The sequence below is a fragment of the Doryrhamphus excisus genome, chromosome 1 (assembly GCF_030265055.1).
Source record: "Doryrhamphus excisus isolate RoL2022-K1 chromosome 1, RoL_Dexc_1.0, whole genome shotgun sequence".
Classification (NCBI taxonomy): domain Eukaryota; kingdom Metazoa; phylum Chordata; class Actinopteri; order Syngnathiformes; family Syngnathidae; genus Doryrhamphus; species Doryrhamphus excisus.
The window spans coordinates 41,860,834-41,878,431 of NC_080466.1; the positions used below are offsets into that span (position 1 = coordinate 41,860,834).

The 17,598-nt window shown below is 41.7% G+C and overlaps 5 protein-coding genes across 11 annotated transcripts in view; 3 read left to right on the forward strand and 2 right to left on the reverse strand.

Moving 5' to 3' along the window:
• Positions 1-2,922, reverse strand: part of phactr3b (phosphatase and actin regulator 3b) — a 34,496-nt gene extending 31,574 nt beyond the window's left edge. For 2 of the 3 annotated variants that reach the window (XM_058083319.1, XM_058083327.1), the window contains exon 1: positions 1,784-2,086. In XM_058083319.1, the coding sequence (XP_057939302.1) occupies positions 1,784-1,889 (106 nt within the window). In that variant the 5' untranslated portion in view covers positions 1,890-2,086. Of the gene's footprint in view, positions 1-1,783; positions 2,087-2,856 lie in introns of those variants that run through there. The other variant, XM_058083346.1, reaches the window with a different exon arrangement.
• On the forward strand, positions 2,558-4,715 carry acot8 (acyl-CoA thioesterase 8). The gene is made up of 6 exons (XM_058083370.1): positions 2,558-2,779; positions 3,045-3,181; positions 3,254-3,479; positions 3,592-3,749; positions 3,841-4,032; positions 4,365-4,715. Exons 1-6 carry the CDS (start codon positions 2,595-2,597, stop codon positions 4,481-4,483), a joined length of 1,017 nt encoding a protein of 338 aa, XP_057939353.1. The 5' UTR covers positions 2,558-2,594; the 3' UTR covers positions 4,484-4,715.
• A 541-nt stretch (positions 4,716-5,256) lies between these two features.
• On the reverse strand, positions 5,257-6,017 carry si:ch73-303b9.1 (uncharacterized). The gene is made up of 2 exons (XM_058082249.1): positions 5,850-6,017; positions 5,257-5,767 (listed from the first exon to the last, which is right to left on the reverse strand). Exons 1-2 carry the CDS (start codon positions 5,872-5,874, stop codon positions 5,307-5,309), a joined length of 486 nt encoding a protein of 161 aa, XP_057938232.1. The 5' UTR covers positions 5,875-6,017; the 3' UTR covers positions 5,257-5,306.
• Positions 6,018-6,744: 727 nt separating this feature from the next.
• Positions 6,745-10,016, forward strand: ift52 (intraflagellar transport 52 homolog (Chlamydomonas)). Of its 5 annotated transcripts, none has more exons than XM_058076425.1 (14): positions 6,783-6,881; positions 7,245-7,295; positions 7,364-7,451; positions 7,558-7,687; positions 7,778-7,853; positions 7,930-8,001; positions 8,089-8,215; positions 8,297-8,380; positions 8,443-8,511; positions 8,593-8,747; positions 9,037-9,124; positions 9,416-9,524; positions 9,607-9,752; positions 9,814-10,016. In XM_058076425.1, the coding sequence occupies exons 2-14, from the start codon at positions 7,258-7,260 to the stop codon at positions 9,853-9,855; spliced, it is 1,224 nt and encodes a 407-aa protein (XP_057932408.1). In that variant the 5' UTR covers positions 6,783-6,881; positions 7,245-7,257; the 3' UTR covers positions 9,856-10,016. The 5 variants fall into 5 exon arrangements, with proteins under 5 accessions (XP_057932382.1, XP_057932408.1, XP_057932418.1 ...); XM_058076435.1 differs by having other exon boundaries at positions 6,795-6,813; XM_058076416.1 differs by having other exon boundaries at positions 6,798-6,813; positions 7,224-7,295.
• A 557-nt stretch (positions 10,017-10,573) lies between these two features.
• On the forward strand, positions 10,574-17,547 carry mybl2b (v-myb avian myeloblastosis viral oncogene homolog-like 2b). Its single transcript, XM_058089094.1, has 15 exons — positions 10,574-10,860; positions 11,241-11,337; positions 11,409-11,480; positions 11,565-11,657; positions 12,101-12,321; positions 12,407-12,536; positions 12,615-12,674; positions 13,908-14,120; positions 14,362-14,634; positions 14,715-14,857; positions 14,937-15,036; positions 15,752-15,862; positions 16,071-16,181; positions 16,265-16,393; positions 16,598-17,547. Exons 1-15 carry the CDS (start codon positions 10,841-10,843, stop codon positions 16,724-16,726), a joined length of 1,902 nt encoding a protein of 633 aa, XP_057945077.1. The 5' UTR covers positions 10,574-10,840; the 3' UTR covers positions 16,727-17,547.
• Positions 17,548-17,598: the final 51 nt, after the last annotated feature.

Below are 17,598 nucleotides of genomic sequence, written 5' to 3' on the forward strand. Positions count from 1 at the left end.
GAATTGAAATACTCAACTATACGGCGTTTACTTCCTCATTGATTGATTAAAAGCTTAGGGAACTGAAGTCAACAAAACTGATTCAGAGGGATTTAGGATTTAATAAATTGGGTTGGATGTTTTGTATTGTAACTTAGTAGTTTAGTAACATAGAATCTTCAAATGAAAGCACAATAAATTAACACAGGGGTTAAAATCATTATTTTAGTAACACACTTTTTTCTGTGTTCCTTTGTTTTTGCCCTATATTGTAAATGGTTTCTTGAATAGAAAGTGATTTGATGGCGCTATCTACAGCTATGGATCCAGCAGAGGGCGCTGTCAGGCAAGTCAATATCATAACATTTTCCAGCAGGAAGATGCTTTGACAAGACACATGCTTATAATTGTTTCTAAAGGTGTGTAAAATTGTATTTTAAATGTTGAATAAGTCTTTTTCCATTGAGGGCTGCATATTGAAAAAAATTATAAAGCATTATTAGTATGAACTTTTTCCCAAAATATTTTCACAATATATATATTAATAATATTTTTTCTTTAGTATTTCAACATTATGTTTCCTAAAATCGCATATCTTTATTCTCCTAAAAATATGACTTTTTCCCCATAAGATATTTTTTTCTTGTAATATTATGGCATTATTCTCGCAATATCTAGAATTAATTATCGTAAAATTACTGCTGTTTTTACCATTTTTGCTGTTGTTTGCTTATGTAATTGTATTTTTAGACTGTACTGTGAGCCGTACAGCCCTGCTTTGGAGTTCGGAGTTTTTCATAGTTTCATGGTTTCATGGTTTGTCAGCGTTACGTCCCAAGAACGTCTTCCAAGAAAAATGCTGTAGGTAATTATTCTATGATTTTACTGATCCGGCCCACAGGCTGCACGTGACACCGCTGCTTTATCGGAACATGCATGTTTTTCAACATGTGGGCGTAAGCTGGAGTACCAGAAACAACCCACGCAAGGCCAGCCTGTCAGCTCCACACAGAAAGCCAAAGACAATGAGATCCCGTTATTGACATTTATGCTCTTTGTCCACCGTGGCGTTCGCTTTAAGCCACAACTATCACATTTCATGAACATCTAACTCCACTGAATTTTAATTTTACCGATAGGTTTGCAGTAGTAGTAGTAGTACCTCGTGTGAGCGTGTTCTAAAACACGGTGCACCATGACAGCTCACAGTTAGAATGCCAAGTACTGCCTCCTGCCATTTATATAACCATGGAAACAACCAAATACACAAGAAGCACTCTCATCAGCTTCACCCTACTGCAAGTCATGTGTGATGCTAGATTTTGCACTGCATCTTTTTATGTAATCTCAAATATCTTTGCTTCTTTCCTTCACCACTGCATGGTCCATTTATTACTGCGTCTATTATTTTGTCTCTCTTTTAGAAAATTGTGACGTTTTATGACAGAATGTAAACACACAAATTACCAAGTCAATTGATGTATTGCTGATATTGTATTTCCTTGTGGTGTGTACAGTATATGCTGTTGATAATAATCATAAAATCAGTGAAGGATCTTGAACTCAGTAATACAGGCCTGTATTTACAGTACTCAGTATCCGATCGATAACAAAATTTACAGTATCGACCAATATGTCAAACTGGAAGACACCTTATTATACCTGAAGCAGTATGAATGACATCATCGAAAGTCAAAAGTAGCCATATCATATTTTACAGCATTTAAGACGATCCCGGTCCATCTCCTCGATATACATTTCCTAACAAACCTCCTTCATCATTCGTCTCCCCTTCCCGTCTTACCCGCACGTTGCGCCTCGTCCAGGCGGACCTCGGTGACGCTGCTCGGGTCACTGTGCGATCTTCCCCGCTGGAAAACGCAGTAATCTCCCAGGCCGTCCGATGCCATGACGGAGAGAATAACCACAAGGCAACAGTCGTGACCGCAAGGTGACCGGCATCAAGTGGCGCAAAAGATATAACGATGCAGCTGGACTGATGCTATGCAGCGGCTCTCGGTCCTCGATGGGAGGACAGTCATCACGAACGTCGCATCTTGTCGCCTTCAAGAGCTGCTCCTGCACCTTCTCGCATCCGAACAGTATTCACTGGGGAAGGTCGATACTGCACATATTTCTTATCGATCCGATACCACCTAAATACAGTGTCAGTTGCCAATACTGATACTTTTTATTTGAAAATATTCAGGCTCTTTGAATTATTTTATGATTTTGCCTTTAATTACATTTTTTATCAGGGCAAATAATTTAGGCAACAAAATATTTTATGAACAAACGTATTTCTAAACAATATACAAATCAAACATAATATAAATAAAGTTATAAAATATTAATCGATTCCTTTTTATTACATATTATAAATAATAAAATTTTAAATTCGACCCAATTCCGTTCATACGATACGTTAAGTACATTTGTATGTAAATCTGATTCGATACAAACATAAATCCTTGACTGTGCTGCTGCGTACTACGTCATCGAGTCGTTCCCTCCAACTCGTGAAGACAACATCCGGGTACTGGCGCCGTACTTCTCGGTGTACACTCCAAACGCAAAGTGAAAGTATCCCAGTTCCCGGAAGTAGCGTAACAAACATGGCGGAAGATAAAGTGGCGAGTGTACGTTATGCTAACGGTGATTCTTCAACAACCCCCATGTCAACACAGTCAACAGAAGATGAAAACACGGAGAACGTTGTTCCGAAATACAGCCAGGATCTAAGGAGCGTCTTGGTTACCAGCGTTTTAAACCTGGAGAAGCTCGATGTAGACTTGTACAGGTAGTTATGTGCTAACACGTCATAATACAGCCATTGATTCTGGCTTTCTAAATTGTATGTTTGGTAAACATACTTACATCTATTTTAAAGTGTCAATGAATAATATTTTAACATCGCAAATAGCCGCAGCTGTCATTAACTATTTCTCATGAACTATCCTTGTCATTCCCTGGCGTTTGATGTAGCTCAGATGATATATGTTATGATGCACAGTAAACCGCCATAACTGCAAGTATTATCAGTTATGTCTTAATTTCTTCCCAAGGGGGACACATCACTGGGTGCCCCGCACTCAGCGTTTGTTCGGGGGACAAATAATCGGTCAAGCCCTGGTTGCTGCAGCCAAGTCTGTCAATGATAATCTGTATGCCCACTCTCTACACTGCTACTTTGTCAGAGCAGGTAAGACAGATCTTGACAAAGTGCACTCAGAGATGGCAATGTGCATTGAACATTGTCATCGTTTCTGTTTAGGGGATCCGAAAGTTCCCGTGCTGTACCAGGTGGACCGCACTAGAGACGGTCGCAGTTTTACGGTGCGCTCTGTGAAGGCCATCCAGCATGGACAACCTATACTGATCTGCCAAGCGTCCTTCCAGTTGTTGCAGCCAAGCCCTGTTGAGCATCAGTTCACCATGCCGGTGGTCACACCGCCAGAGGAGCTCCTTACTGTGGAGGAACTCATCCAGCTTTATCTCAGGTAGAGAGACTGATCATTAACTTAAAATCCCTGTACTTATGTGGAACTTGGATGCCGTCAAAGAGGAACAACCGTTCAATCAATGTAAGATTTGTCAAATGTACCCGTACAGTAAACCCAACCTGGCTGAACATGCAAAGCAGGGTCTTAACAAACTTCTGGCAAACGAAGTCCCCATTGAGATCAAGCCTGTAAACCCTCCACAGTTTGACAGACTTGCTGAAGCAGACCCGAAGAAATTATTTTGGGTTCGAGCACGTGGATACATTGGTAAAGTTCCCCTATTTGACATGATAGAAGCAGTTTCGGTGTCTGATGTATTTTAAATTTGAGATATGGTATGTTTTGTGTTTGTGCACAGGTGAAGGCAACGTGAAGCTGCATTGTTGCGTTGCTGCTTATGTGTCAGATTTTGCTTTTTTGGGCACCGCAATGCTGCCTTATCCCAACTACAGGGCCAAGTTCTCGGCCTCCCTGGACCACGCCATGTGGTTCCACAACACATTCCGCAGCGATGAGTGGATGTTGTACGAGTGTGAGAGCCCATGGGCAGGTCAGCATCTCTTTCACTTTGCATTGGTTGCGATGACGTTCAGCACACGAGGAATTGATCGACATTTACAATTTCTTGGCTTCTATTATGGTGTTTCAAAAATATTCTAATTTTTCAAATCATGCTGTTAGTGGTTCAATACGGCATATTATTTGTCTAAAATATGCACATTTAAGCATGTTTATGCCTGAATCAAGCATTTTCAAGCATAAAATGGAGAAATGAACTAAAATACTAATTTAAGGTATTCAGAAGTCGCATGTAAAGAGGCTGTGATCTTCTCACAATGTTTTTACCCGACCTGAATTTTGTATTTGTGGTTTGTCCTACAGGAGGCAGCAGAGGGCTGGTTCAAGGCCGTTTGTGGCGAAGAGATGGCGTTCTGGCTGCCTCATGTTCTCAGGAGGGCGTCCTCAGAGTCAAACCAGCGGCACAGCCCAGCAAACTCTAGACACCAGTCTCACCGTTTCGTAGGTTTTGTTTTTTTAACAAAATAATTTTATTAAAAATGTACATACTTTATTTCCAAAGTTAAATATTTGAATAATGATGCCTGTTTATTTATTAAACAATATTAAGCCTTATCACTGTCAGTGTTAGAGATTTTCGCCTTAAACCACTACTGTAAAACGTCTGGGTACTTCATTAAATTGCATGTACTTTCAATAAAACGTTTTTCTAAAGAGTACAATTATCTTGGTACTATTTTTTTGTCAGCTATTCAATGATGGCTGTGTTGTGTAATTGATCGGTGTAAATCTATACTGCTATACACTGACTAATGAAGTTTAATCCCCATAGTGTGCCTGTAGATGTAGTGAAATTAAACAACTGTAGGTCAGCTGGGATAGGCTCCAGCATACCCCCACTACCGTAGTGAGGATAAGCAGTATAGGAAATGGGTGGCTGGACTGTAAGCCTTTGTATCATGCTGAAAAACTAGATACCGTATACATGTATGTACTTTTACATGTATCAGATCTTTTACATTCAATGCACATTTACCAGAAACCTTGATTGCAATATTTTCTGCTGTTCCCTTCTTATTTTGATGATTTGTGAATTGCAACCACTCAAGTTAGTCTGTGGCAAAGATGGCTTTTGAGGATTCTAGGGTCAGTTGCTGCTTACCATGTAGGGTGCTCAAGGGTACTTAAAAGTATATACACTCAAGCAAAGTCATACATATTAAACTTTATTAATTCTTGAATGGCATTTGTTTAAAAAAAAAGGCCGCCATCTTGGTCAAACAGTTGATGCAAGTGTCGGCCAAGTCAAGGAGAAACATCCGGTCTATGCTGTAGCTGACATTGCGGTTTTGGACTCCACACGGTTTCCAAAGCGCTCGAGTCCATGAAGAGTTTGGGGCTGTTGTTCTCAGACTTGATCAGAGACACATCCCAAGACATTTGAGAGGTCGTGAGGTCATTGTACGACTGGTCGATACGAGCAACCGCTTTTTGCTTTTGAAGGAGAATATAGGGAGTAGATGACTTGCCCTGTAGTGGTACCCTCAGGTGACAATTCTCAGCGTCTTGGGTGTTCAAGTCACTGAGAGAAGATGCCTGAGTTGGAGATGCCAGGTCCGAGGGCACGCAGAGAGACGCCAGGATGGGGGGTTTGAAATCAGAACCATTGGCTGATATCGACAGCTGGTCCAGTGACGGTAGACTCTGCTCCCCGAAGAACTTCCTGTCCAGCTCTGATGGTGAAAAACACTCAAAACTGCTCATATCTAAAAGAGAAAATGTTATATAAAGTATATTGAATAGATGTGAATTATCAACATAGTGGGGCAGATGTTAATTAAACCTTACCTTTAAGAGGATACACTTTCTCCATTGTTTTTTTTTAATTTATTTTTTGTCAGCCAGTGAGAACAAACTGAATTTCAGGCAGCTTTTAAGTGTTTGAAGCTACTTGATAGCTGATTGACTCAGCTGGAGGCAGAGCAAGTCATCAAGAGGGGGCGGAGACAGCTTCGCAACAGGAGATCAGACACATTCTCACCAGAATTCCATTTTTAATTTAATAAATGGGGGTGATCAAATTTTGCGATATAACATTGTGCGTTTTATCGTTAAAGAATGCAAAACAGCGCGAAGACCATTGCACATCCGTGTTCATTTTCGGATGTTTTGCTGTTAAACTTCAAATTAAGAGCAGCACTCTTTGAGTACTCTTTTGATTACTGGCAGTTGAAAGGAAATACAGTGCATTAATTAGTTAGACATCAGATTATTTCGATTGTGTGCACTGCTTGTCCTAAAAGTAAGCAATCATATCAGAAACTCAACGAATGTGCTGCTCTTACTTTGAACTTCCGTTGCAAACATCCGCTCTGAACACGGAAGTACAATGCCCAATGCTCAATGTACAATGCAAACAATGTTGTGTTTCTCGCACAAAGAATTTTGAGTTATTTCGCAAACGTTTTGCGAGCTCTAGCAAAAGTTAATCGTTTTACATTAATTTTCCCCTGAGTTACTTTAAGAAATAGCATTACGATTAATCCCTGTATCTTATTGCTTATTTTAAGTAGCATTCTTGTTTCTCGGCACAAATACATTTACATAAACATTTTGCAAGCATAAATATCACTCACAGTGTTAAAATATAGTTATTTCTTATTAATTTAAATATAGTTTTTTTTTAATATTTATTCAAGGCGTTTTTATCATTGCGATTGATTTCAATAAAGTTGTTTTAAAAAAAACTACAAGTGGACGAAGAAGAAGAACCGACGAAGAAGAAGTGGTTGCTATGTTAGAGTAGTGCATGGTAACCAATGTCTTCCACAGTTCCTCGACACAAGCAGCTCTTTTGGATACGTGTCCTTACTGATAAAAGTATGTTATTGGTAATGTTCCTCGCTGTTTATTGAAGTAATTGGGCAGGACGGAGTACATGACTTAATCGAAAGCTAACGTAAGGTTAGCTATTAGCTTAACAGCTAGTCATGATTTACGCGTCCTTTTAGCTAGCTTATTGGCTGCATTGGCGGAATGTTTACCGTACTGACCCGTTCCAATGTTACATTTAATCAAGCAAAACACGTTCCAATTAGCAATATAGCGAGGCTTGTTTTTTGGGTAGATGCTTAGAAAAGCGAATGTTTAGTGATTAAATCTGAAAAAAGTAATTATGGAGAAGGAACAGCATAATACGGTTGTATTCAATGCCTCAAAAAGGGAGTTATTTACCACCCACAGTGGATACAAATCCATGCAGAAGCAGCTGAGGACTCAGTGGAAAATTCAAAGGTAAGGATTCATGACTTAAGACCTACTGGATTCAAATCCACTGTTTTATGAACTGTTCTCGCTCCTAGTATGAAGGAAGAGCTGTCCTTGGATAAGATGAAAGGTGTCAAGTTGTGGATAACTGCTGGTCCAAGAGAGAAATTTACAGCATCAGAGGTGAGATGTGAAATAAAGAAAACCTGGTAATTGTTTTGTTGTCATGGCTAAGGTTGTGTGCACTTAACTTATGAATAAAATATTCCACACTGCCGTTTCTTTTTAGCTGGAAGTACTGAAGCACTACCTGGATGATGGAGGAAATGTCCTTGTCATGCTTGGGGAAGGAGGAGAAAAGAAATTTGACACAAACATCAACTTTCTCCTGGAAGAGTTTGGAATTATGGTTAATAACGGTGCATATGAATATATTTTCCCATGTCATCTTTGTAGTTTGTCAATTTCAGTTGATGTTGTGAATAATTTTTTTCTTTGTTATACCACAGATTCTGTTTTTAGGACCAGGTATTACAAATACTATCATCCAAAGGAGGCGCTTGTGTCTGATGGTGTATTAAACAGGTTTGTGGCAACTTTAGAAGCGTTTATGTTTTTAATTGCGTGTCATACTAACAGATTCTTCCTTTTTCCTCTTAAGAGAGATAAGTCGTGCTGCCGGCAAAGCAATGATGGGAATAAGTGAAGATGAAAACATTGGGAATAACACTCAGTAATTGGTTTATTTTCATACATGTACACAAATGTATATAAATACGATGTTTACATTTTCTTTAAGTCTTCATCTTTATTTTTGCAGGGCTCTATCATTTGTGTTCCCGTACGGCGCAACACTCAACGTGATTAAGCCAGCTGCAGCTGTTCTTTCAACTGGCTCCATTTGCTTCCCCCTCCACAGACCGGTGGTGGCTTTCTATCAAGGAAAGGTCAGATGTCTTATAAAGATTTGGTATGCTCATTCCATGCATTGCTCGGTGACACTAAAGTATTCCTTGCCTCTCATTTAGGAGGCGGGCAAATTGGTGGTCGTGGGTTCCTGCCACATGTTCAGTGATCAGTTCATAGACAAGGAGGAGAACAGTAAAATCCTGGTGAGTGTGGAATTACGCAGCATTTCACCAATCTCCGCTATTTATTCTCTGTGTCATTGCAGGGTGTCGTGATCCAGTGGCTGATGACTGACAGCATCCACCTGAATCAGATCGATGCGGAAGACCCAGAGGTGAGGCTGTGCCATCCACAGGAGAGTGATTCACAGAAGAATTGTTTGGAAAAATTGTTTTGTTGTTTGTGCAATGTGTAGATCACAGATTACACCATGCTGCCGCACATCGGGTGTTTGTCGGAACAGCTCACGCAGTACTTCCAGGAGGGAGATGAAAACCCCCGGGACTTCACGTCTCTTCTGGATGTTTCCTTTTTCAATCTGTCCACCGACACTTTACCCCAAGTCATCAGGTAAAATTGTCATATAAACACATTCAAAGGTATTCAAAGTGTGGAACAGGAAGCCTACCCTCATTTGGGGCTTCACCAAATCCCTGAAAAAAAATGATTTCCATATTTTATGGAGTATTCTGCCCCCTTCAAGCCGTCTCCGTACATTAAGTGTTTATGTTAATGTTTTTCTCCATTTTTCCTCAAACTACTGCCCGACTCACTCATTGGCAACCCCCTGTAATGGAACTCCTTATGTCTTCCACAGTTGTTTTTTCCCTCATTGTTAAGATTGTCTTGTTTTCCACAGCGTGTATAAGCATCTTAATGTCAAAGACGAACCGCTTCAGCTCATCGCACCACAGTTTGAGACCCCTCTGCCTCAGCTACAGCCTGCAGTAAGTGACAACAAATGCACCACTTGTGCAAAACATCAGCACACGGACATTCGGTGTGACGTTGACCCAAGCACGCTAAGTTAGATTGACAACATCGCCTGAGCTGTCATCATGTCCAAGTCATCACACACACACTCATGTACTCTTGTTTGTCATCCTCTCTCACACACACACACACAAATGTAATTAGGTCACTTAAGCTGTTAAACAGTGTCTCCCTTGGGTGACAAAAGAAAAAGAGTTTCATTTTGTTTTTGAAGCGCTCTAAACACTTTTTTTTTAACCTTTCAGGTCTTTCCTCCAATCTTGAGCGATTTGTCCCCCCCGACGCTGGATTTGTTTGATTTAGATGAAGCATTCTCCTCTGAGAAAGTGCGCCTGGCACAGCTGACCAATAAATGTAAGTCGAGTCTTTTGAAATAAAATGGAAAACAGCGTATGTTCAAAGGCGCAAGAGTGACAGATTTAAATGCTGCTTACAGGTACAGATGATGATCTGGAGTTTTACATCCGGAAATGTGGCGAAATTCTGGGTGTGACTCCCAAGTTGGACAAAGACCAAAGGGATGCAAAGCACATACTGGAACACATTTTCTTTCAAGTAGCAGAGTTCAAGAAACTCAATCAGGTGAGAGCGTTGAAATATATATTTTATTGGCGTCATGTTACATTGTGTTGTGTTCTCGCAGGAGCACGATGTCAACACGGAGGCACGTTTCACCCCATCTTGACTGCATTCACATTACTCTTACTCTAACTGTCACGACTATGATGATGATCTTTGAGACTTCAAAGTGGTCATGTTCATTTTTTATGAGCTTAATATTTTATACACATTTACATGGAAAATATATTGTAAATATTCCAGCAAATAAAGTCATTGATACTTCCATTAGGTCTTGTTGTGTATATCTTTCATGAGTGTGGAGAGGCATTGGTGCATTCATGGTAGGTGAACGGAAGGTTAGCAGTTTGTTGAGTGTCCTCCTGTATCTCACTGTTACAAATGCTTCCAACCGAGTTTAACCGATTAAGTGTTCGGCATTCTGAATCAGTTTAGCCATCCGGTTTGTGTCTTTTTTGCTGGTGCTGCTCCCCCTACAAGCCACAGACTGGTAGATTTCCAGCAGCTTGCTGCACACAATGAAAGACCCAAGTACTTAATAATACAGCAAAAATGCACCTTTTAAAGAGAAAATGTTGAAATTTTGATATGGGAGTAATGCCACTACCCTTTTCCCATATAACAGGTAATTAATGAATATCTAAAACGTTAATTCGCTGTTAACATTCATTCATAAATTACATTTATGACGGTATTTCGTTACTAATTACTTTTTGGGAAAGTATCTAGCGGCGCAATTCATCTGTTTGACCACTACGTCAAAACACGGCGCTGTACCACTTTAAGGTTTCATTGCACACGGCTGTTCTCTACGCGCACACGTACTGCGCACCTACGTCACTCGCTCTCTTTCAGGGAAGAGGAAGAGCGCGAGATAGGAATACAAGAGCGCGGACAGACGGGCGCGCAGCTACAGTTGGATGGGTGCATTAGCCGTTGCTCAAAACATCAGAGAGCCACCAAAACCCACCTCTGGCCGCACATAGACGCAACAGGCAGCCGAAGAGAAAAAACAAAACATTGATGTACGTGTCATACAGGGGCAGTTCGACAAGCCGTCTGGTCGTAAACAACAGAAAAACGGGTGGGACATGTCCTGGCGGCCGCGCGGGTAAGTTGCTAATCTTTGTTAACTAAATTCACTGCATCATCGAAAACTTATTTGACAACCAAAACTCGTTTAAAAAGTGTCAATTTCGACGTTGTACGTAAGACATCTGGTTGACTAACGTGAAATGCAAACTTTAAAGAGAACGTTTGACCTCATTGACTGCTGTGGGTACCAACCGCCCTTTTCCGGAACAGCACTTGTAACTCCCGGGTGATTCTTTCTATGCTTTCACAGGTTTTTCAAAAACATGAAATTCTTACCCAAACGTCCTGTACTTGACAAGCAGCCGTTTGCTTTATGATTTAACCCTAAACCCTAAATAAATCTTAAACAAACCAAGCTTGGACTCAACAACTGTGTGAATGTCCTTTATCACTCAGCGAGGATGGGGAGGACACCATGCATCCTGACACTGACTCGGATGTAGCAGAGCAGAGGGAGGGTGGCAAAGTGAAAGTGAAGTGGACACAAGAGGAGGTGACCTGACACCGCCGTCACATTCTCATCATGCATTCACATCTTGTTAAAGGCATTTGCATCTCTGACAGGATGAAAACCTGAAGGCACAAGTTCAAAAACTGGGGCAGAATAACTGGAAAAATGTAGCCATGCACATACCAGTGAGTATCAGAACAATATTGTTTATAAATATGGATTTCATATGTATAGTGGTGTCACCCCGTGTCTTTTTTGTTGTTGTTTAGAATCGCACTGAACACCAGTGTCAGCACCGCTGGTTTAAGGTTTTGGATCCCGACTTGATTAAAGGCCCATGGACTAAAGAAGAAGACGACAAGGTATGCTAGGGGGTCCAAAGTGTGGCCCCGGGTGCCATTTGTGGACTGTGACTGTTTTGAATGGTAGAATATGCTGATATTCTACCAAAAAAAAACACAAAATATGGAAGAAAAAGTATCAATTTTGCGAGAATAATATCAAAATATTAGAAGACAACATTTGCAAATCATGCATAAGAGGCAGAGTTCCAATGCTACATATAGTCCCATTACAGTGTGTTCATGAGCAAGGCATACAGGTAACAGCAAATCTATTTGTGGCGTCTAAGACTAGTCATAGCGAGCCTCCGCAAATCAATGAATGTATCGGAAACACTGCTCTGAAATTCTTCTGTCTGTTAGTTTTGGCTGTGGGATGTCGAGTTAAGCGGATTTCCACGGTATCAAGCTAAGTATCTTGGTATTAGTCCATTGTATCTTAGATTTGCCCCATCATCCTCCAGGTCATCGAGCTTGTAAATGTCTACGGAAACAAACAGTGGGCAGTGGTCGCCAAGCATCTGAAGGGAAGGCTTGGTAAGCAGTGTAGAGAGCGCTGGCACAACCACCTCAACCCCAGTGTGAAGAAATCTTCATGGACGGCCGAGGAGGACCTCATCATCTACAAGGCTCACTGCCTGCTCGGAAACCGCTGGGCTGAGATTGCAAAGCTGCTGCCAGGAAGGTAAATGTGCTGTAAAAAGGGGGCTGGCTTTGAAACCATTGCTAAAAGACACTCTTACCTTCTCGCTGGAAATATTCCCCAACAGGACTGATAATGCGGTGAAGAATCACTGGAATTCAACCATTAAGCGCAAGGTCGAAATGGGCTTCTACACACGGGAGGATTTTACGCTGCGTGAGGTCGAAGAACTGTTAGCCCGTGTTAAAGATGTCCAGGTGGGCTGTCATGTCTGAAATGATCCCGTGTGTTTGCAGCGGTGTATATTTTTCTATATGTGAACCCTGATTACACAGATGCTCAATGGCTGTCAAGAGGGTGCTGGTCGCGACCCAGGGCAGGAGACGCATCCCCCAGTAAGGAACTACTCACACAGTATAAAGAAAATGTACTTTTGGGGTAATTTTGCCCATCCTCCACAGCAGGGGTGGGCAAATATTTGGACTCGAGGGCCGCATTGAGTTAACAAAATTGTCTGGGGGGCCAGAACATATATTTAACACACACACACTATTTTATGCTTATCATTTTCCTTGAATTATTTGTCTAATTTTATCTGTAAAAGTGTTATCCTATATCAGTTGTATGTTCTCATGTCCCTTTTTTAACCCTTTTTTAACCCTAACCCACTTTAAACATCACACCACATCAAACTATGTCATTTAATTTGACAGTTTTGTTGTTTATTTTTTACTAAATCAGACATCCGACTTGCAAGTCATGTTGCCAGTTTGTATGTTAAAAGTTGAAGTTACTTAGAAAGCAACTGGCGGGCCGGATTCAAACGCTTGGTGGGCCGCATGTGGCCCCCGGGCCGTAGTTTGCCCACCCCTGCTCCACAGGATATATGTAGCATTACCTTTTTGGTAGTGGTCTGAGGCATTGGGAGCAAGTGTGCGTCAAAGCTAGTCACGAACCGGCTAGTAGCTAGCTGTTGTGGTGTGGCGAGGTGTCACTACATAAAGTAGTTTTGTTAATAATTCATTCATTTTCTACCGCTTATCCTCACGAGGGTCACGGGGGTGCTGGAGCCTATCCCAGCTGTCTTCGGGCGAGAGGCGGGGTACACCCTGGACTGGTGGCCAGCCAATCACAGGGCACATATAGACAAACAACCATTCACACTCACAATCATACCTATGGACAATTTGGAGTCGCCAATTAACCTAGCATGTTTTTGGAATGTGGGAGGAAACCGGAGTACCTGGACAAAACCCACGCATGCACGGGGAGAACATGCAAACTCCACACAGAGATGACCGAGGGTGGAATCGAACTCGGGTGTCCTAGCTGTGTGGCCTGCACGCAATCCACTAATTCGCTAACCACTTTGACATCATTATTATTCATAATAATTATGTCTATTAGTAATAATAATAAGAATGTCGCTGTAGCTTGGTTAATATGCAGGTCACGTGATATAAATGGTGCGTTTTTTGGTACTTTTTGTTCAAGTCTCGCATAAGGACTGTGGATGATGGACATAATTTCCCCCAAAAGTGCAAACACCCATCACTGGTAGAATTGAACTGTAAATACATATGTATGAAATATACAATAAATTATATTGTTGTCTATATCTCCAACAGTTCCAAGGAATGTCAGACTCAGCCGCTGTTAATGGAGACCCCAACGAGGAGGCAGGTCCTTCGCCTATAGCCCCCTCCCCAAAAGATGGTTCCAGTCTCATGTCTGAAGCGGACAACATGGGAGAGATGAATTATACCAGCTGGGTGGTGGACAACTCTGGCTTTCTTTCCCCCACTGGGCCCCTGAAGGAGGTCCTCGACATGGTCGATGGGGTAAGAATAACTCATACCCCCCCCTCAAAGGCCCCAAATTAGAAAACCTTTGTGCACAAAGTATTTGGAATGTTCCTGTTTAGACACAGTTGCAACTTGTGACCTCACAAATTATTATTTTTTGAAACATACAGTACGACACGGACGTACTGTATGCAACATAGCCATGTCATAGAATGACTGTAATGATTGAAGAGAATCTAGTGTGGTTATGCCCTAAGATGCTTCTTTGTTCCTGCAGGATCTCGATGGCTGGTGTAACCTAGAAGCCTTTGACTTGGCTGAAGATAGCCCAAGCCCAGAGCGCCACCAGTTCCGTCTCGAGGGCAGCGCCCTGCAGGAGCTGAGCAAAGGAAGCAAAGGAGAACTCATACCTATCTCCCCTGGCGGGGTCACTCCCCCCTCCATCCTGAGTCACAGAGGTCGCAGATACGTGGCCTTGTCTCCTGATGCTAATAGTGCAATGACACCTAAGAACACACCAGTGAAAATTCTACCCTTCTCACCTTCTCAAGTAGTCCTCTGTTTTTCAAGCTTTGATGTTGCCACTGCGAAGGAGCAATGCAGTTTCTCACCTTCTCGATATCGTTACAGTTCTTGAACCTGTGGACCAAACAGGATACTCATGACCTGGAGAACCCATCGCTCACCTCCACGCCGGTGTGCAGCCAGAAGGCCATCGTTACCACTCCTCTTCAGCGAGACAAGACCCCCATCACTCAAAAGGAAAACTCGGTGTAAGCGCTCTCGAACTCAGATGTGATGGCCGACGATGCCCAACCGAGTGTCACGCGTTGGTGTTTTTTCTTCATGTAGATTTGTCACACCCAACCACAAGTCCGAGCTCTGCACAATGCCACGCACTCCGACGCCGTTCAAGAATGCCATGGAGAAGTATGGCCCTCTGCAGCCTCTGGTAAGCTTTAATCTAGGCGCTTGTTGGCTTTACGTGGCATGGATGCCAACATCTCACAGCCACTGCCGTTTCCACGACGGACAAGTGAAAACAGAATTGGAAAACAGAATTTTACCGACTACCGGCCCAGCATGCATACGGTATTACATCATTGTCATTTATGCAGGGAATTTCCTGAATGGGGATCATTTTAACATTCCTGCCTCACCTGTAAGCAAACTTTTCCATTATTTACTGGCATTTCTTGGCATGTAAACATACCATGTTAACTAGGGTTGTCACAAGATTTCTTATTCAGAGCAAAAAATATTGAAGTAAATGAATGAATCAAACAGTAAATGAAAAGGAACCTCATCTCCTGCCTCCAAACAGGCAGTGGGAGGCACTGGTTTCAGCACTTTGGTGCATTTGTTACATAGAAAGAATAACAGCATGAACGGAGTAAGCCCTTTTGTGCGTCATATAGCCTCTGTGTCTCGGTGGGTGGAGGCGGGGCTCCCAGCATACACACAAAGTGTAACATAGTAGAAATTAAATGAGTAAACTACAGTATATTGTCTTTTTAATATATATTTTCATTGCATTTTTTGAATAATAATGTTAAAATGTCATCTTGTGTATCGTCTCTTCTCATGAACTGAGTGTCTCGTGACAAATGTAGCAATCTAGACGCCGACCGCACTCGATTCAAATTTTAATTTTTTTGTCTTGACAGCCTCAGACTCCGAACCTTGAGGATGACATCAATGAAGTCATCCTAAGAGACGTCGGGATGGACTTGACGGTCCAACTTCCGACTCTTCCTGAGCAAAGACGCAAGGCAATGGTAAGTCTGACAGTTATCTGCTACGTTATCGTTTCTGTCGGACCATCGAATGGTACGGCTCCCGATCGGTTTTTAATATTTTCAATTGAGTTCCCACATATTAGTATCTAATAAGATTAAGATTCAAAGAAGGGGTCCTCCAAATAAAATTCTACATAGACAACTTTACGACCCGCTTTGACAAGGGACATACTTGCCTTATTCCTAGCATCGACCTCCTGTGAAGAAAGTGCGGAAGTCACTGGCCCTAGACGACTGCCAAATGATGCCCACATCCAAGCGCAAATCTAAGAATGAAGCCAGATATTGCAGCATCAAGGTAACACTGTGAGAAATATTTGTCACACTTAATAAGCATATTTCATTCATTGTTTGTTTTGCTTTCTCCCCCCTTTCTTACAGGAAGAGCCTGTGATGGTTCACTTAAGCTCCTCAATTTGCAGTAAAAGCCGTGACAATATTTTGGATCAAGGTTTCCTCGTGGGTCCGTGTGACAGCACTATATTTCCCAGTGCGGTGCCTCCAGCTCCGGTAAGTCCCATCCTGCGATGAATGCATACAGGAGCTGCTCGTGCTCGTGCTGAGAGGGAGAGAAGACAGTCTTATGGGGGGGAAGTATTCTTCCGACTCTGTTATGAGAGTGTGTACGTCCTTAACACGAGGACCGCCTGTGTCATTCATTCAACTGTTTTAAATCGTTTCCTTCCGAGGCCTAATGCTATTCTTTCTCATCAGATGTCCAAGGAGTGGGAGACAGTTGTCTGCGGGCGAACCAAAGATCAGCTCATCATGACAGAGAAAGCAAGGCGCTACCTTCGCTCCCTCAAATCCCACGCTCCCAACCGAGCCCTGGTGTTGACTTAGCTCGCTCGCACCTTTGTACCAGCTCGTCACACAAACACAACACGGTTCCGTTGTTTGCCGTCGTAGCCCGTTGTGAAGACTGGCCTTGCAAATGTAATGACACGTTTGAACAGTGTACCTTAAGTCAATAACTTCAGTAGTGATACATTGAAATAATATCAAGGCTTTTAGATTGTGTTTCATTCCAAAGGCCTTTTTAAGGCCTGAAAACCAGATCATTCAATTGCCCTGTATTGACAGTCAAGCAGTAAGAAAATACTTCAAACTCAAAAAAAGAAATCATTGCTGTCTGCTTTTCAATGAAAATTCTTTTACATTGCATTTGGCGTCTGTAATTTTTAAAAAATCCTTGTGCAAACTATACTTGGCTTGTTTAACATCCAAAAAAACGGTTGTGATTTTGTATGTGGTGTTAATTTGAATTACATGAACATTGTCTTATATTTCCACACTGAAGTGACTACAAAGCCATCAAACAGTTGCATGTGGTAGGCAACGACTGGATTGTGAAGTCAGGCCTGCATGGAATGTTTCAAATTTATAGACCAGGTTAACTTGTGTATATTGTAAATATTCAATTTGTGGGATTTTTATACTTTTAAAGTGTGTCTCATCTTAGGCCTTAAATACATGCTATTTGCAGCCATTATAGAAACATGTTAAAGCCTGTTTGTAAGTCTTATGTAAATGTTTGATATCTAAATGGAGATGTTGAATTGAATGGAACTGACAAGTTATCAGATGAGTATAGTCGATAACTTCTAACTTCTATTCTTCCACGTTGGCCACAGCGCTTCATCCACATTAATGTTCCATTGCATTGTGTTGAACATCTTTAAATAAAATATCTGAAAAGAAATTGACTCTTTGGG